Genomic DNA, 23,456 nt, shown 5'->3' on the forward strand with positions numbered 1-23,456 from the left:
GTGGGCTGTTGAAGTACCAGTGCTTGGTCATTTGTAGTGCCTGGCTTAATCCAGGCTGAGCTGGAATGCATTTACCACTGCTTTCTGACCTTTTTGGCTATGGTAACTACAGAAGTACAGTATTTGAATACCAATGGACTTACTCTTTTGGAAGTGAATCTTATTTGCTCCCTATCTCCCCCCACCCCAGATTCATAATTTGCTTCATTTTTTTCCGATGAGCATCAACCAAAGTTATCTATTAAAATATGGTACTGTTGCTCTGTCCTCTAGTGCTGGCGTACCTTAACTGCATTGCGCCAATGCATACTGAAAGTGTACCCTTCCAGCACAAAATTCAATGTTTGATAAATTTTAACATTTTACCACTTTGTATGCCTAACGTATGGTGCAGCACACATGCAGATTTCGAAATATTTTCTTCAAATTTACACCTGCCTTGAGGATGCGTATTTGTTTGATGCCTATCCCTTTCTATCGAAGTTAGTAGATAGGGATTAGTGTCAACATCCATGGGTGAGTGCATGTAAACATCAATTTACCACCCATGGTATGCCTCCATGGCATAAACTAGCTCATATTGCTAGTTTACACTACTTAGGGTTACTGTCCAACTTAATTTAGGATCTGCACTGGAAACTAAACCTCAAAATAATACATTGCACCAGGTTTGTATCATTTTTCTGATGCAAACCAGGAACAAACTCTTAGTAAATCCGCACCATAAGGGCAACACAATGATTGTTATTATAATAACAGAAGATTAAGGGGGATAAACAATAAGTTTCTGAGCCTATGCCTTTCTATTTACATGCAGAGTGGGCTAAAAAACGGTGATGGATTATACTCAGATCTGTTGACTGGGTGTGAGTGTTTGATTGGTTCAGATGCTCTGTCTATCAGCACCCCCTTTTTGTACTGCTTTGTGCGTCATAAGTTGGCAGGGTATGCTCAGACGTGAATCCCTTGCTCACTTTGCCACTGGATTCAAGCAAGCCTGGCTGAAGACAGCTGTAATGCCAGAAACTGGTCCTAGGAAGCTTGTTTCCGGTCCAGGGAAGGCATGGCTTGGCGGTTCGGGCTGGACTGTTCCCATGAGGTACAGGCTCAGACTGATTTGCATGTGGCCATGTCTGAACTGGGGTGGCAGAGTGGGCTAAAGATCGGTGATGGATTAAACCCAGATCTGTTGACTGGGTGTGAGTGTTTGATTGGTTCAGATGCTCCATCCATCACCACCACCTTTTGTACCGCTTTGTTCACCAGAAGTTGGCAGGGTATGCCCAGATGTGAGTCCCTTGCTCACTTTGCCACTGAATTCAAGCAAGCCTGGCTGAAGACAGCTGTAATGCCAGAAACTGGTCCTAGGAAGCTTGTGTCCAGTCCAGGGAAGGCATGGCTTGGCAGTTCGGGCTGGACTGTTCCCATGAGGCACAGGGTCAGACTGATTTGCATATGGCCATGTCTGAACTGAGGTGGCAGAGTGGGCTAAAGAACAGTGATGGATTAAACCCAGATCTGTTGACTGGATGTGAGTGTTTGATTGGTTCAGAAGCTCCGTCTATCACCACTCCCTTTTGTACCGCTTTGTTCGCCATAAGTTGGCAGGGTATGTTCAAACGTGAGTCCCTTGCTCACTTTGCCACTGGATTCAAGCAAGCCTGGCTGAAGACGGCTGGAATGCCAGAAACCGGTCCTAGGAAGATTGTTTCCGGTCCAGGAAAGGCATGGCTTGGCAGTTCGGGCTGGACTGTTCCCATGAGGCACAGGGTCAGACTGATTTGCATATGGCCATGTCTGAACTGGGGTGGCAGAGTGGGCTAAAGAATGGTGATGGATTAAACCCAGATTTGTTGACTGGGTGTGAGTGTTTGATTGGTTCAGATGCTCCATCCATCACCACCCCATTTTGTACCGCTTTTCTATTTACATGCAGCACTTTGATGCTGCATCATTGCACAGTGTGCTATATTAGAAGGATTGTTACTTATGAACTCCAAATAATAAAAGGATCTCTGTTACAAAAGCAATATCCCACTAAGCTGTCTGAAGAAAATGCTAATCTGTTCACTGCATGTCACACCTTGTGCTTTGCAGCAGAAATATTAACACTAGAGAGCACATGTATGACAAGTTATAGTTGTCGCTAACAGGGAATCGGGCCATTAGTGAATGCTGAAATGCCTTTTGGCATGTACCAACCCTATTTTGTGAATTGCTATGCTACTACTGACTCACAAAATAGGGTTTGTGAGTCGGTATTAGGAAGGGGCATGCCAAGTGCATTCTTTCCTAATAGCGAGTTGCAGGGACACGTATGAATGTTTTACGAGCGGAATGCAGTCACAAAAAATTCATATACTATCTAACCCTGGCCGGTGAACGCTGCTCCTCTCATGAACTTTGCAGAATTTCCCACACTCTGTGTTACGTGAAGCTCATGGAGTTCCCAAAAACTCCGCTTGATGCAGAGGAGCACAGAGTTTTTTTCCTTGCTCGAGTTCACCAACATCAAGTTGGTGAGTGCGAGCGTGGAAAATTCACCTCCTGGTGAAAGTTTTCCTCGTTAGCAATCGCCAACATCAAGTTGGCAAGAGCGAGCGTGGAAAATAACCCTCCTGGTGAGAAACTGCCTCTCAACTAAAAATCTACTCGAGCGGCAGAAAAGGTAAGCTTGCGCTGTGTACGGTGCTATTCGCAATGATTGCACTGTGCGGACAAGCATCCGGCACTGCTATCACAGGGAACGGCCTTTTTATACTGTACTCCGCTACTTGCGGAGCTCCGCGTAGTGTGACTGACTTTTTTTTGCACTTCGCATAGCTCCGCACAGGGTTAATTTTACTAACTGCCTACTGCTAAAAAAATTAAAAGGTAGCTTTTCATTTTTATTTTTTAAATGCATCCCGTTTTCCTGTAAGGAATAAAAGCTGCATTGAATGAAAAAAATGTTCTATTTAAAAATCAATAACAGACATGGTTGCCTGCTGACCCCAGATGCATGTCAATTGCAACCCCATTGGGAATCCCAAACAGTGTGTGAGACACTATTATGCACTGCATTTTGTGAGTTTCTAATTGCAAGTCACAAAATGTCACAATTAGGTACTCATAAAATGCTTTGGTAGTACATGTGGCCCTAGGCTACCTTATCATGAGTCAAAACTGTGACTAGACAAATAGCAGATCTCTCCCTGCCGTGCTCTAACAACCAGATTTATCATTCCATCACAAATATCCCTGAACAATTCTGTGCAAACAAAGATCTCTTCAGGCTGCTCCAATATCGGTTTAGCCTGCCATGTAGAGGGCGCACCCTTGATCTTGGCACCTGGCGCGATAACGTCGGTCACAATACCTGAAAGACAGCACTGGTTGGGAGTAGGTAGGGAGAGAGTATTAGAGAGGAAGAGAAAGAGGGATTGAGAATGTGGTTTAGTTGACGACAATGGACTAATTTTGGCTTTGGCAGATCCTAAAATAATGGTGTTATTCTGTTCAAATAACTTTATTTCCATGTTCCGGCCACAGTGAATATATGAAAACTAAATAAATACAAACTAAGGAGGTGATTCACAAAGGCAACTTACACTTGTGAGTAATGTATATGTGCAATTCTTCCTATTTGGGTCTTTGGAAAGGACCATTGGTTGGCATGCAGTGTTTTAACACCTACCACTCTTGTTGGTAATCTCGCCTTCTGAGCAGAGGGCGCAGTTGTAGCAGCAGATGGGCTGACCCTTCCTAGGGACCTTCCTGTACCCAGGAGGACAGCTCTCACTGCACACAGAGCGAGGGACCTGGAGAGGAGGCGAAGAAGGGCTTTTGTGAGAAATAAACCGGGGAAGAGGCAAATATCCAATGTGACTTTATCACTCAAGCAGTGGATTGAGAGACAACGTGTATATATGCTCATATGAGAGACAAGAGGAGAATGAAATGAAGGGCATTTGTCATAGCTTCATGCACGTATTTGGGGAGTGAGGAATGTGGGGCACATGTGATTGCATCAGTGTGAGGGATCCAGGAATAAGAGCTGGGGGACATGTGAGTGCATCAGTTTGAGTGATACTTGCAGGAAGAGATGTAGGGCACTTGTGATTGCCTCAGTGCAAGGGATACACTAAGGAAGAGATGTAGGGCACATGTGACAGTATCAGCGCCAGGGATACAGGGAGTGAGAGAGGCAGGAAACATGTGATAAAATCAGTGTGAGGGATTCATGCAGGGGGAGATGCAGGGCATATGGGATTGTACCAGTGCAAGGGATCCATGGAGGAGGAGATATTAGGTACATGTGATTGCATCAGTGTGAGAAGAATCCAGGGAAGGAGTGATGCAGGCACATGTCATAGCATCAGTGTGAGAGATTCAAGGAGGAGGGCAGGAGGGGAACATCTGATACCATTAGTACAAGTATCTATGGAGGAGGAGATTTGGGGCACATGTGATTGCATCAGTGCGGGGGATCAGGGAGTCAGAGATGTGGTTATAAGTCATAGCATCAGTACAAGGGATCCAGGAAGAAGAGATGCGGGGCACATGTGATTGCATCAGTGTGAGTGATACTTGGAGGGAGACATGCAGGTACATGTGACTGCAAGAGTGCAAGGGATCCAGGAAGTAAGAGATGTAGGAGGCATGTGATCACTTCAGTGTGAGAGATCCAGGGAGGAAATACAAAAGGGCACATGATATTACAGAGCGAGGGGCATGTGGAGGAAGAGACACAAGTCACATGCCCTGTTAATACAGAGCCAGTAGTTCTGAGGACAATAAGGGTAAAGAGACTAGGTGCAGTTAGCAGGCTACACAATGTGTCTAATCCACAGACCTACTTGAACGTCTTAAACCACTTCTTCAGAGTAAAAATAAATGTTTGTGGGGAATGACAAGATTTTGCTGACTCCTTTCCACCTTTTAAATAGTCATGAGCAGGAGTAAATACACTTCCAGAGTGTTAGTGTGCAGGAAACTTCTACAGGATTGGTAAAAATGCAGAGGAAGTGGTTCTCACCAATAGTGCATCATTTGCTTTCTAAGAGTACTTCTGAAAATGTTTAGGATTTCCCCAAAAATAATTACTTCTTACAAATACACGGGTGAACTTGTTGAATAATGTTTAAAATGTATTTTGTGAATGTGACAGTCACAGAACAAATTCTTGGAGGGAGGCAAAACAAAGATGATCTGCCAAAATATGTATTTGCAATTCAATTAAATTATTTTTATTGTAATATGGAACTCAACAGAGTTCCATATAAAGAATGGAGCAATTCATCCTCATCTTCATTGCAACAAAATTAAAGCAAAAAAGAAAAAACATACCACTACCGTTGAAAGATAAATTGGTTCATCCATACAAAGTTAGCACCTGGGGATCCATAAGCTATCCCTCAGATGACCTAAAACTGTGTAATTAACAAATCTAATTAAAAACGTAATTCACTTCGAATATTTTCCACCTTATTGAGTGTAAACACGCAAAAACAGTGGTGAATACAATGAACAGTCAATAAACCTAATTTAGGTGGATCCACCTTTGTCTGACCAACTCTATGAGGCAAATCATGAGTGTAGAGTGAGGAAAGAAGAGGCATAAGCCGGCACCTCTGCTTTAGACCATTAAGTGTTGCCATTTCACTGGAAAATCCTTGGTTCCCTCCAATCAGGACCTGAGTCCAAGTGGAAGAGTGCAAGGCAATTATTAAGCCCAAAGATGCGTAGGAATCCCTAGAGCAGACAGTTTTCTCCACTCTTTCCGTTGGTCAACCCTGTTGAACGCTGAGGAGAAATTAATGAAAGCAGAATACGCGGCCTGCCCCTGGCCAAGGGATACTGTTCAATCAGAGTTTGGAAGGCTGTGATATCATTAAGGGTATCACAATTCTTACTGAAGCCAGCCTACTCAGCAGGTTTGAGGTTTTTGATAAATTCCCATTCCTGAAGGTGAAGTAGTATACTTTTGGCAAATATTTTGCCAGTCACATCCAGGAGGGTAATTTGTCTGTAGCTGGCAGAAGTGGCTTTCAAATTGTTTTTACATAAGGGTACCACAATACTTCCCTTTCAAGAAGGTGGAATATCACCAGACAGATAGCAGTACTGGAACAGTGGTCATAAAGAGATAGCCCATAAGGTGGCTTCCTGTTCAATGTGTGTTATCAGGAGTTCTTAAGGACCCTCCCTGCCTGACCGTGTTACTCTCCCTGCCTGACCGTGTTACTGCGCAACCCCAACCCTCACAGGCTCTCTGTGATTCCCTCAATTCGTTCTTTATTGATAAGATTACCACCATCAAAAATAACATTCCTTCCCCTTCCTCATCCATAGCTTGCTCCTTACCTCCAATGAACCCTCGCTGTTTGTACGCATTCCCCCTCATTTCCCAGTCTGAATTCACCTCCCTATTACACGCGGTCAGCTCAGGCTCCCCCAGTGACTGTTGTCCCCCTCAAATTTTGAAAGCTGCCTTCTTGGCCTGTCCGGGTCCCCCGCTAGCTTTCCTTAATAACTCACTTGCTACAGGCTCTGTCCCCAATGCTTTCAAACAAGCAGTTGTTGTACCTATACTCAAAAAGCCTGGTGCTGATCCATCTGCTCTGAGCAATTATCGGCCGATCTCCCTCCTCCCCTATTTGGGGAAAGTTTTGGAGACCATTGTCATCCGATGCCTCAGCGCTTTCATTGAAAAATCCTCTTTTCTTGATGACCAGCAGACCGGGTTTAGACCGGCCCACTCAACGGAAGCTGTCATCGTGGCCGTAATGGATGCGCTGAGACAAGGCACCGATAAGAACCTGGCCCAAGCCCTTGTTCTATTAGATCTGTCGTCTGCTTTCAAAACGGTCGATCACGTCATCTTGATGGACCGTGTCAGAAACGCGGGCATTCAGGGCATAGCCTTAACATGGATCAGTTCCTTCTTGCACCAGCGCTCCCAATCGGTTCATCTATCCACCTTCTCTGCCCCCTACTCCTCACTTTCCTGTGGTGTCCCCCAGGGTTCTGCTCTTTCGCCCCTCTTATTTAATCTCTATATGCAACCCCTCTTAGCCTCCCTCCATCACACCCCCGTTACCATCTTCAACTATGCGGATGACTTACAGTTAATCTTCCCCATCAACTCCTCTCCTTCTTCCTGTACCAACTTCCAATCCACTATGATTGCCATATCTGAGTGGATGCATTTTAGCCAGCTGAAGCTCAATCCCAGCAAGACGGAGTTGGTATTGACAGGAGGGTCCTCCAACCCTTGGAGCTGCAGTTTTTGGCCCCAATCTCTTGGCCCCCCACCCTGTCCTGTCAATACTGTGAAGAGCCTTGGCGTTATCATCTCTAGTGACTTATCCATGAGACCTCAAATTAACGCCGTCACTTCTGCTTGCTTCTACCATCTGCGCAGAATCTGTAAAATCCAAAGGTTCCTCACTACAGAGGCTCTCACACTTGTCATCATGGCCCTTGTCACCTCCCGTATTGATTATGCCAACTCCTTGTATGTGGGGATCCCTGCCTACCATCTTCATCGGCTTCAGCTGGTGCAAAATCAGGCAGCCAGACTGGTCATTCAACAGCCTAAGCACCAACATGTCTTGCCCCTGCTGAGGAGACTGCACTGGCTCCCGGTAGCCTCTTGATGCATCTTCAAACTGGGCTGTACTGTTTTTAAGTCACTCCTTGCCCTTGCCCCAGCCTTCACTTCCCTCAGCCTCAAACGTCACATTCCCCTGAGGAATCTTCAGTCTTCTGCTCACAACCTTTTAATCATCCCCAGGTTCAAACGGAAAAAACATGGTGGCTCCTGTTTTTCCTTTCTGGCCCCCTCAACCTGGAACTCCCTTCCCTCTACTATACGACTCTGTCCCGATTACACATGCTTTCCAAAACTTCTGAAAACCCATCTCTTCCAGCTAGCCTACGAATAAACCCCACTGCCTATCCTCCCTGCTTTGTCTATGAGCGCCATGAAACTGACTGGTGACCGTGCGCGGTAAAAATCCTTTTAACATAACATAACATAACCCATAGCACATGATATTCTTGCACCTTTAATACATCCCTCAATCTCCTCACAGGAAAGTGGGCAAAATATTTTCAGTGAGTCTGCTTCAACACTATTGATACACTTGCCTCTGCTGCTTAAATTACAAGCATAAAATTGTGAAATGTACTGAGTTCACTGATCATCCAGTATTGGAATAGCCTCTTATTGAACTCTAGATTTGCAGTATTTGTGTTGAGGTTCAAGGGGGCTTGGGTCCTTCTGTCTAGTTCCCCGTTAGTGATTTATCCTTAGAAGTGCCAAGTGCATATGTGAATTTATGGATGCTCCCTATAGCTCGCTTTAAAAGGGGGCTGCCAACAGGAAACAGGTGCTTGGTTTCGTTATTGGTCCCTTGCCAAGTGGTTCCTGTTCCTGTGTTTCTACCTTGTTTCCCTTCCTTCGAGCTCCTTTCCAGCAGTCTTTTCTAGTGCTGGGTTTTGACCCTCTTTTTTCTCTGCCCCCCTTCCCTGTTTTCCTGTTCCCTTGGGTATTTCTGAACCCTTTTAACTGGGACCTGTTTTTGATCTTTGGTGATGTTCCAGGATTCTCGGCTGCGTTTCCTTGAGTTGTATCATCCCGTAATTTTCCCTTTTTTGTATACTAACCATCGTGTTATATGCATTGTTTGGGTGGTTTCACGAAGGAGCTGAATAACGTCCGTTTTTGTCCTACCTTCTTGTTCCTTTTTTAGATTGCAGGGGTTTTTTGGGTATCTTTCATAGTCCCTTGATACCATTTTTACCCTGTCCCTTTTTTGTCCAAAGAATTGTGAATTCCACCCCCTTAGTCATTCTCGGTGTTTCCCGAGGGGGCGTGGTTGGTCTGGGGTTACGCAAAGAAACAACCAATACGATTGCAGTGGATGAATTCCTGTTTCGTATCAAGCTACACCCGTTTGTTATCCGGGGTAAGCAGGGAGGTTGGTGGTTTGTTTGTGTACTTGCCACTGGTCATAGTAAGAGGGGCGTGTTTAACCTTGTCCCCTTCTTTCATTTTAGTGGTCTCGTCTGTGTCAAGCTGTCAGCTGCCAAGAAGCCAGAGGAGACGAGTTGTAATCCCCAAGACCTTGGGTTCCCTTGTTTTGTTACCCACCTTCTCCCGGTGTCGTGTTCTCCACCATCCGTTTTCGATTGCGGGTGTTGGGGGTCACGGTGAGGGTAGAGGATTAGGACGTTCTTCACTCCTGCGGTGTTGGGCCGGTCGGCATCGGAACAGAAAACCAAGCCCACAAATTAATACACCGCCCGAGTGGAGAAATGATGAGGAGGCAGCGGGGGGGGGGCATCTTCGATGCAGGATATTATGCAGGCTTTAGCGCATATACAGGGTGAAGTCCAATCCCTTCGTCAGGAGAATCAGGAATTACGGGGGACACTGAGTGAAGTTAAGACTAAGCCCCCTCTGATTCAACCAGCCACATTTAAATATGAGAGGAGTGGGGGGCAGAGCGGTTCTTCTTCTCCTTTGTCCGTATCAGTGAACACTCCTGTGACAGTGCCTCTAGCAGCTCCTGAGAGGTTTTCCAGAGATAGTAGCAGATACGCTATATTTATGAACCAGTGCCATTTGCACTTTATGTGTCGACCAACCGCTTTTCCTGACGACACTACTAAAGTTGCGTTTGTGATCTTATATCTTTTGGGTACTGCAGCTAGTTGGGCGGTCCCCTTAGTGGAAAACAATGATGCTGTAGTGAATAGTTTCCCGGCCTTTAAGAACCAGATGCATAGTCTGTTTGCTAAGCATGCTTTTATGCAGGCAAGTGGTGTTGAATTGTTAAAACTACGGCAGGGTAAGCAGGATCTTTTGGGTTATGTGGCTACTTTTAATCGCCTAGTAGCAGAGACACAATGGCCTATGACAAAAAGAACCTCTTTGTTTTATCAGGGCTTGTGCGAGGACTTGAATGACATAGTCGCTCAGGTTGTAGACCCCCCCGCAGATTTTGTGGAGTTCATCGATTTGGTTCTCAAACTCATCCATCGAATGAGTGAAAGAAAAGGGGAAAAGAATAGGTTTCAACCCCCAAGAACAACTGTAACCAAGAGAGAAACAACTGAGAATGGGGGCGTGAAAACAGTGAAAACTTATGCCTTTGGGTGGGGTGTGGGGTCCCTTATCCAAGAAGGAAAAGGAGCAAAGGTGCTTGTTGCAGTTGTGTTTGTATTGTGGGAGGGATGGACACTTTGCTCGAGAGTGTCCAGTGAAACCGTCCCGGACCCCGGAGAATATGGCTGTGGCTTTTGTGGGAAGGGATTATGAGTGTCCTTTAGTCTATGATAGTGGTTTTTGTAACCCATATGATGTACTAGGAGCGGTTCAAAGAGTCCCACATCATTTCATGGTATTGGCTTGCTTCACTTATTCATCTTGTGGTGGAGCTTCCTTGTCGGTATTACTGGATTGTGGGGTCACAGGGAACTTTATGGACATTGGGTTGGCTGAGTCGTTTATGGTTCCCTGTGTGATGAAGAAACAACCTGAACCGGTAAGGGCTATTGACGGCACGGAGCTAACTTCTGGGTCGATTGTATGACAAACCAAACCTTTGTTGATGACATTCGATAATGGGCATTCTGAGACGGTCTGTTTCGATCTGATTGCCGCACCGGCCTTTGGGGTGGTACTAGGGGTACCCTGGTTACAGGCCCATAACCCCAGAATCGATTGGGCGTGGAGGCTGGTTATGCTTGATTCGGAGTATTAACTTCTTCACTGTTATTGTGAGGCGACTGATTGGGTGTCTCCGTTGTCTTGTGCAGCGAGTGGTTGCGATCAGAATGGTTTGCTTCCGTTGTTGGTAGCATATGAGGAGGTGTTTAATAAGGACCAGGCGTGTGTGTTGCCATCACACAGGGCTTTTGATTGCCGTATTGATTTGGTTCCAGGGGCCGTTTTTCCCTGTAGTAGGGTTTATGCATTGTCGGAGCCAGAGGAGAAACATCTACGGCTGTATTTGGATGAGATGTTAAAAGACCAGCTGCGACATGCCAAGGTGTTCACAAAGCTTGATTTAAGAGGTGTTTGCCATCTCGTTTGCGTCCGCGAGGGCGACGTATGGAGAACGGCGTTCCGTATAAAGTTTGGTTTGGTTGAATATTGCGTTATGCCTTTTGGTTTGTGTAACGCCCCTGCCGCTTTTCAGTTTTTTATAAATGAGGTTTTGCGTGAGTTTTTGGATGTCAGTGTAATTGTTTACATTGATGTTATTTTGGTTTTTCCCCGTCCTTTAAGGAACATGATGCTCATGTTTCGCAGGTTTTGTCTAAGTTGTTGGAACACCGTCTATTTGTCAATCTTGATAAATGCACTTTTAGTGCGACACATGTTGAGTTTTTGGGATTACTGATATCTGTGGATGGTATAAAGATGGATCCCCGGAAGATCGAGGCTATTGTTAACTGGCCCATACCCACATGTGTTAAGGATATACAGGTGCTCTTTGATTTCACCAACTTCTACAGGCGTTTATTCAGTCATTTCTCAGAAATTGTTTCACCTATGATTTCATTGTTGAAGAAGGGAGTGGTGTTTGAGTGGATGCCTGCGGCTCAGTTGGCTTTGGAAAAATTGATTGGGCTTTTTACATCTGCTCCTGGGTTGATGCATCCAATCGCGTATTTTTCAAAGAAACTACTACCTGCTGAACAGAATTGTACTATAGCCGAAAGGGAACTATTGGCCATAAAGCTGTCTTTTGAGGAATGGCGCCATTATCTTTGGGGGGCTTGTCACCCCATTACCACGGATCACATGAACTTGGATTATGAGGTCAGAACTGTTTTGAATTCCAAGCGGATGAAGGGTTATCCCCCTGAGGATCGTTCTTGGGTTCCTGCAAGTAGTGTTCTTGCTGCCCGGTTGGCTCGTTTGTTTCATCACCTGCACCCTGGGAAGCCATGGCCTGTAGGGAGACTTTCGGGAGGGGGTACTGTTGGCGTTCAAGGGGGCCTGGGTCCTTCTGTCTAGTTCCCCGTTAGTGATTTATCCTTAGAAGTGCCAAGTGCATATGTGAATTTATGGACGCTCCCTAGAGCTCGCTTTAAAAGGGGGCTGCCAACAAAAAACAGGTGCTTGGTTTCGTTATTGGTCCCTTGCCGAGTAGTTCCTGTTCCTGTGTTTCTACCTTGTTTGCCTTCCTTCGAGCTCCTTTCCAGCGGTCTTTTCTAGTGCCGGGTTTTGACCCCCTTTTTTCCCTGCCCCCCCACCCCTCCCTGTTTTCCTGTTCCCTTGGGTATTTCTGAACCATTTTAATTGGGACCTGTTTTTGATCTTTGGTGACGTTCCAGGATTCGTGGCTGCGTTTCCTTGAGTTGCATCGTCCCGTAATTTTCCCTTTTTTGTATCCTAACCATCTTGTTATACGCATTGTTTGGGTGGTTTCACGAAGGAGCTGAATAACGGCCGTTTTTGTGCTACCTTTGTGTTCCTTTTTTAGATTGCAGGGGTTTTTTGGGTATCTTTCATATTCCCTTGATACAATTTTTACCCTGTCCCTTTTTGTCCAAAGAATTGTGAATTCCACCCCCTTAGTCATTCTCGGTGTTTCCCGAGGGGGCGTGGTTGGTCTGGGGTTACGCAAAGAAACAACCAATACGATTGCAGTGGATGAATTCCTGTTTCGTATCAAGCTACACCCGTTTGTTATCCGGGGTAAGCAGGGAGGTCGGTGGTTTGCTTGTGTACTTGGCACTGGTCATAGTAATAGGGGTGTGTTTAACCTTGTCCCCTTCTTTCATTTTAGTGGTCTCGTCTGTGTCAAGCTGTCAGCTGCCAAGAAGCCAGAGGAGACGAGTTGTGTTCCCCAAGACCTTGGGTTCCCTTGTTTTGTTACCCACCTTCTCCCGGTGTCGTGTTCTCCACCATCCGTTTTCGATTGCGGGTGTTGGGGGTCACGGTGAGGGTAGAGGATTGGGATGTTCTACACTCCTGCGGTGTCGGGCCGGTCGGCATCGGAACAATTTGGCTATTAAAGCACAATATTTATGAGAATTAAATGAAGTAGCAGCTTCCCTTAAATTGATCAATTTCCAATAATCCCACCTCCTTCATTCAGACACCTTCAGTCTAGTTCTTATACACTTTGGGTGGTTGATTTCTCCTGTGCTTCAGAATCAAAGACATATTTATTTGTTTCCTTTCTATGAAGTTTATTTAACAATTCACCTGTTTTACAGCCCAGGGGATCTTAATAGGTAACTTGACACTTTTACCTTTATCTTTACTCCCAAATGTTTGAAAAAAGGTAAAATGCTTCATGAACCAGAAGACAATGTCATCTAATGAAAAGACGGGGGGGCCCACGCTTACTGTTTAAATATCATGTCCCAGGTTCCTTATGTTGTCATTTGGCCAGTAACTGTACTCATTAGATTTGTTATACACTACACCATCTTTCCCAGAGTTCCAGGACTCGAGAGGTTTAAGCTCTAAATAAAGAGTTATGGAAAGAAATCTAAGGTCACCAAATTCAGTCCCCAATACCTCCAATTTACTACACACTGCAAACACTTGATGGTATACCACCATATAATCAATTAGGGATTCCCCTCAAGGGGAGTAAAAAGTGTTAGAGACTGGAGAGTCTTCTGGAAATCTGTCATTTAAGAAAATAAATCTGTGTAATCTCAGGCTTTCCAGGATATGTAAACTCGGCCTGTCTGGTCTAACAGGTAAGACAGCCTTAGGGAAGCACCACCCCTCATCCATTTTGGTGTTGTCAAAGGTCATGCAGGAAAAATTTGAAACTTTAGCATTGAAGTCCCATACAATAATAACCAAATGGTTTGGCTTCAGAACACTAATGCTATGAATGAATAAAAGCATGGAATCAACTGAAATATTAGATAACTTCCCAGGGGGATATATACGTTTACAAACAAAAGAGATGATGACAGCCCTCCATTCTCATTAGACAGTGCTAACTTTAAGCACAGGCAAAGATTAGTGGGATGAGCAAATACCTTTGGATTCCAATTAATATAGTTGCTAAAAGGTATAAACCAGCACTTGATGTCTTATTCATTTTCTGCTGCATATTCGGCATTAAATGCTTCTACCTCAAGCGGACAATCCTGCAGATCAATGTGGGGTCTGACAGTCTGTAAGTGCCTGCCTGCTCGGCACCCGCGATTATTGTTTTCTGACTGCACTATGGCCCAGATTTACTATTATTTTTTGTTGTGGCTGTGTCACTTTTTAGATGCAACAGTGATACAAAATGTTAGTTGGTATTTATTTACTAAGCCACTCAATGGCTGATTGTCTTGCCTGGCTGGTTAAATTTAATGTAACACAATGCAGCCCCTTGTGCGGTGTTGCGTTACACAACACCTGGGAGGCATTCCATGGGTGGAGTAAAGGTGTTCCCAAGCACCCACCTATAGATTTTGTTACATTCCAAGATTTACCACAGTTAGAAATGCTACACCTTCCTCAGTGAGGTGTAATAGGTAGAAATACATTAATCTCGCCTCTTTACTTTCTCTTCCTATGCGTGATGCAGTCTCCATCACAAATAGGAAGTTGAAATTTCATTACAAGATTGTTTTGTGCAGGAAGGTATACCTTCATGCATAAAAACTGTTTTGCCCCTAACGCAGGCTGTCTTACAGCATGATATAAGGATGCCCGTGTTGGTGCTAGGCAGCACAGGGTGCACCAGCACTTTAAGGGAGCTGAAGAGCAACATGTATTAGTAGACCTGGTGATATATTCGGGCATATAGCATTCTCTGCACTGACACGAGTAGACTGATGGTTTCTTCAAATTCCAGATTCCTAATACCAGCTTGAAACTGGCTTAGTAGGTGTTTACAAGCAGTAGCAGTTCAGGAAATGGCAAAGTGTGCCACACAAAAATGAGAGTCTCATGTAGATGGAAGTAAACCCACTGTCACGTGGCCATGGGGGACATTATAATTTTCCCTAAGTTAGCATGAGCCCGCTGCAGACTATCTGATGCTTTGCGCACGTCACTACATGAGTTTATTTTTTCAAATGTCTTTTCAGTATTCAGACATAGGAACCTTTCACTGTGTTCACGCTTTGCATGTTCCTGGGATTTAGTCTTAACATCGTGAACAAGTTCGAACAACAATGTCCCTTGGTATTCTGTTCTGGTCGGGCCTTAGCACCTAGAAAAAACATACAGATGCAGCTGTTGTTTGAGAATACATACTTTGGTCATATTGGAATACATGGGTAGGTAGCACACACTTGGAGAGTGACTTTCCAGAGACAAGAGCATGACAGCACCTATGATGTAGATCTTCCATCTATAGTCTTAGTCACGGGTCTGCAGATAACACACCGGGATCTTCTAATATATAGTCATCCTGCTTTTGTGCAAGGGGAGGGTGGTTAGGCAACGCTGTTTCTCACTATGGCAGCTCTTTTCATGATTCATGGACTACTGGCTACGCTGACCGAATTTGTGTTATGCATTATTCTGCTTATTATGGCCGGTACATTGCATATTAGAGCATGTTAGTTAAAATAAATATTTTAAACTTGTTTGTGTCTCTGTCAGATCTTATTGTGGAAAAGTACAAGAGTGTGAGTGAAAGGGTGTGTTTTGTAATTGGGATTCCTGAGAGAGTCGGAAGAGTTGTGCTCTGGGATGTCGAATCACTCTGTACTCTGTAAGTAAGTAGGAGGACAAGTGAGACACTATAGCTAGTCGGTCCTGGGCTCATGGGTACTAAGGTAGTGGGATGACTCAGTCCCTATATACGAAGGTCCCATAATCCTTATTTATTTATTTATTATTTAAAATATTTATAAAGCGCAACTGTCACCTGGCAGGCATCCTGGCGCTGGTAGCTACTCTTGTGGTTTATTGACGAGGGTGAAACTGAGGCTGGACGATTGTTATGGGGGTGGAGGAAAGAGCCATGTTTTGATACATTTCCTGAATGGGAGGAGATGAGGGATATGGCGAATGTCGACAGGTAGACTGTTCCATAGCTTGGCTGCAGCTACTCTGAACGATCTTCCTCCCATCCTGGCCTTCTTACATCTAGGCACTCTCACAAGGCAGGCAGTTGTGGACCTAAGTGTTCTGGTGGGGGTGTACCAGGAGAACAGCCGTTGAAGAGGTCTGGGTCCTATTCCATGTAGTGCCTTGAAGACCAGGCAGAGGGCCTTGAAGGCAATGCGTTGCCTCAAAGGCAGCCAATGCAGCTCGGCCAGTGCGGCAGTGGCCGAGGATCTCCTGGTCCATCCGAGAGCCATTTTGGCTGCTGCCGACTGGACTCGTTGGAGTCTGTCCAGTAGTGTCGCAGGAGATTCAAGCAGCAGGGCGTTGCAGTAGTCAAGGCGACTAAGAATAGTACACCTGACTACTAGTGCTCTGGCGGAGGGTGGAAGTAGAGGCAAGACTTTGCGCAGTGAGCGCATAAGGCCAGAGCAAGTAGCGACTGTTCTTGAGACCTGTGTTTCCATGCTCAATTGATGGTTTAGCATGACGCCCAGGTTGCGAACGGTGGTAACTGGTGGGAGGTTGTTGGAGTTTTCCGGGGGCCAGAACTCAGCGGGCAGAGGGCGGGGTATGAGACTCGCAGGGCAGTACATCACCTCGGTTTTCGAGGAGTTGAACTGGAGTGAGTTCCGGTGCAACCAGCTTGCCGTGTCTCGTAGACAGTCATGGAAGGCTTGCAAGGGGATGGAGTCTTCGCCTTCCCACGAGAGAAGGAGCTGGGTATCGTCCGCATAGTTTACTGTGGTCATGTTGTGTGACTTAATTAACGTGACCAGAGGTTTTAAGTAAACATTAAAAAGAATCGGACTGATAGAGGAACCCTGGGGAACACCGTGAGGGACCGGGGAGAAGACCGATTGGAAAGGGGGGAGGGAAACAGCCTGTTTTCTGTCACTAAGGTAGGAGTGAAACCAAATCAGGGCCGTGCCATCGATCCCTGCCTCTCTCAACCGCTCGAGCAGGATCCTATGATTGACAGTATCGAATGCGGCAGACAAGTCAAGTAAAATCAGGGCCACGGCTTGGCCCCTGTCTGCGCGCATTCGAAGCTCCTCCATGGCCGTGAGCACCGCGGTTTCAGTGCCATGGGCTGGGCGAAACCCAAATTGGAATTCGTCCAGAAAATGGTGCTGCTCGAGATGGGTTGAGAGGCATTTACTGACCCAGCGTTCGAGCACCTTCATCGGGAAAGGCAGGAGTGATATGGGGCGGAAATTGGACAGAAAATCTGGGTTTAGCGTGGGTTTCTTTAGCAGCGGGGTTATAAGCGCTTGCTTCCAGGAGCGGGGAACGACGCCGCAGCTCAGGGATTGATTACAAATCATCCGGAGAGTGTGAAACAGTTCGTGCCCACAGGTTTTCCATATTTTCGGCGGCAGAGGGTCAAGGGGGGATCCGGAAGTGATGCCCTGTGCAACTATTTCAAATTCTGTTTGAGAAATAAGAGGGAAAGCCAGTAGTTTGTTCGTGGGAGGACAGGCTGACCTCAGAGATTCAGGAGTAGTGGGGTTGGTTTCGGGGAGGGTGGGAGAAGTGGATGACGGGGATGTTGCCAAGTTATTAATGATAGTCTCGATTTTGTCAGTAAAAAACTGAGCGAGGCTGTCACAAAGGGACTGAGAAGGGGGGATGGGGTTTTTGACGCAGTCAGGGTGTAGGATATTGTCCAGAATCTGAAATATACTTTTTGGACTGTTGGCCGCATTGGTAATGGTGGAGCAGTAGTAATTCGCTTTACTCTCTGTAATAGCGGACTTGTAGTCACGGAGTGCCTGCTTCCAGAGGGTTTTGTTGTTGTTGCAGTATCCGTGTCTCCACTTTCTCTCAGCTTGTTTGCAGGCTGACTTGAGGGTTTTCAAAGAGTCGTTGTACCAGGGAGCCGGAGCTCTACCTTTCGGTTTACAGAGTTTAAGAGGGGCAGCAGAGTCCACAAGGGAGGTGATTCTCGAGCTAAAGGATCTATAGTTATCTTCCACCGAATTGGTAATGGCGAAACTGTCCTCCACCTCGAAGATTCTGGAGGAGGTGCTGAGTTTTTCTAACGCTTTCCAGTTTCGGTACGAGAATTGCGGGGACGGGTGAGATTTGGCTTTGCTTGTTGTGGCATTATTGATGTAGAGTTTAATGAGCGAGTGGTCTGTCCAGCTCATAGGCAGGATGTCGCCTACTTGGGTTAGACCTGGGCTCGAGAACATAAGATCGAGTCGGTTGCCTGCGGAGTGAGTGGGGTCCTTTATCAGTTGTTGGAGGCCCACACTATCACAGGACAGCCGAAGGTTGTCTAGACCTGTGTCTAGGCTGCCGTTTGGCCACAGGTTAAAGTCTCCTAGAAGTACTAGTTTACTGTGAGAAGTTGCCATGTTGGTAATAGTCGTGAGAAGGGCTTGCTGTTGCGAAAGAGAAAAGGCCCTAGGTGGGCGGTAGCAGATGATTACCGTAAAGGTATCTCCTTGATGGCAGTTTATAGACAAACCAAAGAGCTCGATTCCGGGTGTCGGGTCTATGTCTAAGGTGTTCGTTTGCCACGAGGCTTTGAAGATGACGCCAACTCCGCCACCGCGGCCTTTGGGTCTAGGAAGATGGAGAATGTTGAAGTTTAGCGGACAAGCAGCTGCTAGGTCGGTCTCACAGTTTGCATGTGTCCAGGTCTCAGTTAGAAAAAGTACATCTAGATGATGTGACTCGATAAGAAGATTAATTTCGGTGGCGTGTTTTGGTAAGGATCCTACGCATAGTTCAGTGTTTGAGCAGAATCCCTGCAACACCACTCATGGTTTTAATGTTATTTGCGATTAATGAATTGTGAGATTGCATGTCCCATCTAGGATGTTGCAAGGGTGCCTCCATTGGAGCCAGGCAGTCAATTGTGGATGGGTGCAGTGAGAGAGCACAGGAATGTGCCTTATCCCATAGATACGGCAAATTATTGCCCTTTTCTTTTGATGCAGAGCAGCGCAACAAAGTAACGTGCTATGCTGCCCTGTGCCAAAAACAAGTATATAAGACCCTCAGAGATTAGTGGGGCCCCTGAAATGCAATTTACGGGGGTTACCCCGCTAGTACAAACTGTCAAGGAAGAAACAATTACTTTTCCATTTGATCATGATTGTCCTTTCACATCTATACAGTTATCACCCTTTTTCCAAGTTTGCTCCCAAATCAGACAGGAGCCGTTACCTGTTTAAAGTCGGGGTGCCAGTGAATGGCGCGGTCATCAATGACAAACTGTTTTTCCCCAGAAGGGTTTATTTGGAAGCTTCCCACTTGGATCCTTGTGGAATAACTGGAGTTGTGGAAAATCCAACTGGAAATGTCAAAGCGCGTGGGAGGGTCCCCTCGATCATCAAAGTAGATTTCTTCACCGGATGAAGTTTTAAAATGAAGATTCCTCATGTAATGATGTAACTGGAAGAAGAGAGAGAGCCAAAAAATAACCATTAGCTTCAATAATAGCTGAAGCAGTGGGCGTCTACTTATCAACATACCATTTTTGCAGAAGAAGTTGTGAATAAAGCACATTTTGCCGGTCAGAGGTCACAGATGGAAGCAGGCAGTGGTGACACCCCTGATTAAGAAGCCCTCTTTGGATCGGAAAATTCCAGCAAGTTTTAGACAGATTTCTCTCCTTCCTTTTCTAATTTTAATCCTGGAAAAGGTTGTTAGCAATATTTTATCTTGTTTTTTGGAGGATAATCAACAACTGGATAAAGACCAATTTGGGTTCCGGCCGGGTCATTGGCCTGAGTCAGCCTTAACCACCATGCTGGATAACCTACGTATGCGGGCTGACAACAGCAATGCCACTGTTTTAGTGCTTTCTTGATATGTCGGCCACATTCGATACGATGAGCCACTCAATTCTGTTGGAAAGACTGGAAAAGATTGGGGTGAAGGGATGGGCTCTGCAGTGGTTAAGGTCCTATCTGGCTGGGAGACAGTAGGTGGTAACCTTGGCATCGTTCTCATCCTGCAAATCCCCGATAGTCTATGGGGTACCGCAGGGCTCTGCAATCAGCCCTATTCTCTTCAATATTTATCTGCAGCCTCTGTTTCCCATCATCAAATCATTCGGGGTTGACCTGGTCAACTATGAGGGCGATACGCAACTGGAGTTCTCCATAGGAGGAAAACATGCAGTTTCCATGGATGCGTTTCAAGAGTGTATGCGTCAGACTGCAGGGTGGCTATGGAGGAACTTCTTGCAGTTTAATGGGGGGAAAACTGAGGTGCTGTACTGCTCCTCTGCGAAGTTATCTATACATATACCTCTGGAGTTCAGGCTTACCCCTGAGGAGCAACCTTTGGGCCCCGTCAGCACGGTGCGTAATTTGGGGTTTCTGATAGGTAAGAATCTCCAAATGGAATTGCAGGCAAACAAAACAGCCAGTGTGTGCTCAGTCTGATGCGTATGTTGTGTCAGATATTTTCAACGCTACCTAAGGACTCCTGTTCCCTCAAAGTAATTAGCGCAGTGCTTATCAGACTGGACTACTGCAACTCCTTGTATCTGGGGGCTCCACAGTATATCTTTCAGGGGTTACAGAGAGTCCAGTTGGCAGCAGCAAAATTGGTGCTAAATAGGCAACGTAGATCATCCACTAATCTTGCTCTGAGAGACCTCCACTGGTTGCCTATCAAGGAAAGGGCTCACTTTAAATCACTTTGTCTGGTGCACAGAGTGATACATGATCTGGGCCCAGTCCCATTACAGGAAAAGTGTGCCTGGTATCTCCCCCAAGTGACAGCTCCGCTCCTCCAGCGCAAGTCTGCTGGTAATTCCTAGATTCAAGCGTTCTAGGATGGGGGGGTTTAGTGTGGCTGCTGCTCACCTTTGGAATGAGCTACTTCAGAGTATCAGGCAAATCAATTCCCTAATTGAGTTCAGAAAGAGCCTAAAAACCTGGCTCTTTCCCAAGGCGTGATTTCTATTTGTTCAGTTTCTCTGGACCCTCTGCTTGACGGTTACTTCTTCTAGTCTGAACGCCAGGATACCCGTAGGGTGGCAGTTTGTGCTATATAGAAACTTTTTGCATTACATAAATGGTCCAACCCAAAGCAGCTCAGGACAACTGAATTTGTCCAGGTGTAGTCCTGCACACCGACAATGCAGGGAGGAGCCATTGCCATGCTAGACTGAGGCATTCATTATGCTGCAGAAATAACAAGGTTGTAGAGACCATACTGTGCCTGTTGAAGGGGCATTGGATGCTGATACTCAGCAGACTGGTGCGATTGAAGTGAGAGGTATTGCAGGAGTTGGTTATGCACTGATGGCAATAACTGGAGTCACTCAGTGGACAGTGCTAGGATATGGGTGGCAGGTCTTGGTTACAAAGGAGCAGAATTACACAGGGCTTGCATTACCTTTGTGTCATGCAAGGTGACGCAAGGCAATACAAACCATGGAATGGCATTTACTGTGCCACACAGAGCCACCTTGCGTGGCTTAGTATATCCCGATTAACTCATGTCAGTCCAAATCGCTGCCTTGCAGTACTCTGCAATGAGAAATATTTTCAAATGTGGAGCATGAGCGTTCCCTTGCATCCACCTATGAATACAGTTGCAATCCCAGTTTTAATAAAAAGTAGTAAACCTCTGGTTGCGTTAAAATGGCACGCCTTTCTAAGTGAGACATAATGAGGAGAAATATCTTTATTTATCTTTGTTATATCCTTGTTCAACTTGTACTTAATTATGTGGCAGGAATGGTTTAGTGCCGCAAGGTGTCCATTCTTGCACATAAATAATCCTTCTCCTAGCACAGGCCGACTTGCAGCTTGGTACAAGGGTGCCTGGGTTGGTGACAGTGCAAGGAGTGAACAGAAATGCAGCACATTTTAGTAGATATAGCCCGATTTTGCTCTCTCCCTCTCATACAATGCATCACAATAAGTTGTCCTTGAATGGATTTACTAAGTCAACACAAAGCCAACTTGCATAGCTTTGCATGGCTTTGTAAATCCTGAGTAAGGCAGTGCAGCCCAAATCACTGCCTTGAAGAACCCTGCGTTGAGAAAGTATTTCATGGGTGGAGCATGAGCGATCCCTTGCATCCACCCTTTGATACTGGTGTGATCCCAAATTTAATAAAAAAAATAGTGAACTGGGATTGCGTCTAAATGATATGCCTTTCAAAGTGGGATGTCATGAGGAGAAATAACTATGTCTCATGGTTATTTCCATTTAATGTTTACTGCATTCTTTGGCACACATAGAAAGAGGAAAATACCTTATAAGATTGAACCAATCCTCTTAACACAGGCCCCCTTGCAGCATGATGAGAGGGTGTCTGGTTTGGTGCTAGGCAGTACAAATGCAGCATATCTTAGTAGATATGGCACACATTGTCTCTGTCCCCCTCATGCAACGGATAGCAGAAAGTTGTCCTGCTGCGTTGCTTTTCATGACTTCTTAGTAAATCTGCTCCAACGTGTCTATGTCTGTGGTTGTGTACAATTAATTGAAGAGGGAGGTGAAGCATAGGTGGGTAGTATCTGTTGTGTTCATGCACAGGTCATCACAGGCATAAGGAGTTACTGAATTTGACGCTCATGGCAGGTTTACTTACAATTCACACAGTGAGGCAACTTGCTGTGCAGTGCTTTGTGAATGGGAGAGAATTGAAAACCATCATAATTACTAAGATATGAAGCTCTCGAGCTTTCTTCCAGTGTTGGCACACTTGTGGCTGTCAAGCACTGATACATTCATCCTGACATCTTGCCCGCATTGCAATGCTGCAGCAGGGTGTAGGAAGTTGTTGAAGAAGAAACAGTGGGACTGTAATTAAGTAGGTGAAGTGGAGAGCAGAATGCGTCTTCATGTGAATCTCTGAGCTTAAATGGTGGTGGAGGTGCAGTACCACTGCAGCTTGAGGGAGAAGCATGTCCCAGGCTGGGCATGCAGTGGTAGACCATAGAGGGCAGACCACCATAGCAGAGGAGCCGCATTGGAGGAAAACCTACATAGAGCCCGGGCTCACAGGTGTCAACATGTTCTGCTGACATCAGGCTCCAAATGTCAGACCAATTGTGGCAGCCAGGTTAATTATCTGGCCCGCCAAGATGTCTCCGACAAATTTGGTGAGTGGACCATGATATGACTGACACGGCGCACTACAAAATATGTCCACTACACTCCCAGCCACACCAGAACTGGACAATGATGGTTAAGGGGCCACAGGGAAGGCAGGAAGGCTGTAGAGGTGCAATACAAATACCTCCAGTGCTAGTGGCAGGCAACAGTGAGTCCCACCTTTGAGCTTGTTAGGTGGGGGTATTATGGAGGGTTGCAGAAGCACACAGGACCTTATTAGAGGGGCGTCCCCAGGGACTACAATAGCTGGTGGGAGGGGTGAAAAGGGGAACAAACTAAAACAAAATGGATAAATATGCAGTGTCTACGACATCCTCAGCACTACTTTCAC

At 45.8% G+C, this 23,456-nt stretch overlaps 1 protein-coding gene across 2 annotated transcripts in view; it reads right to left on the minus strand.

The window, feature by feature from the left end:
• LOC147689410 (vomeronasal type-2 receptor 26-like) overlaps window positions 1–19,420 on the minus strand; it is a 117,982-nt gene extending 98,562 nt beyond the window's left edge. Inside the window, exons 1-2 of one of the 2 annotated variants that reach the window (XM_086940091.1) lie at window positions 19,205–19,420; window positions 3,677–3,800 (exon numbers count right to left, since the gene is read on the minus strand). In XM_086940091.1, coding sequence (XP_086796217.1) covers window positions 3,677–3,800; window positions 19,205–19,420 — 340 coding nt within the window. Of the gene's footprint in view, window positions 1–3,676; window positions 3,801–19,192 lie in introns of both variants that reach the window. The other variant, XM_086940090.1, reaches the window with a different exon arrangement.
• Window positions 19,421–23,456: the final 4,036 nt, after the last annotated feature.

This window comes from Lissotriton vulgaris, chromosome 10, assembly GCF_964263255.1.
Source record: "Lissotriton vulgaris chromosome 10, aLisVul1.2, whole genome shotgun sequence".
Classification (NCBI taxonomy): domain Eukaryota; kingdom Metazoa; phylum Chordata; class Amphibia; order Caudata; family Salamandridae; genus Lissotriton; species Lissotriton vulgaris.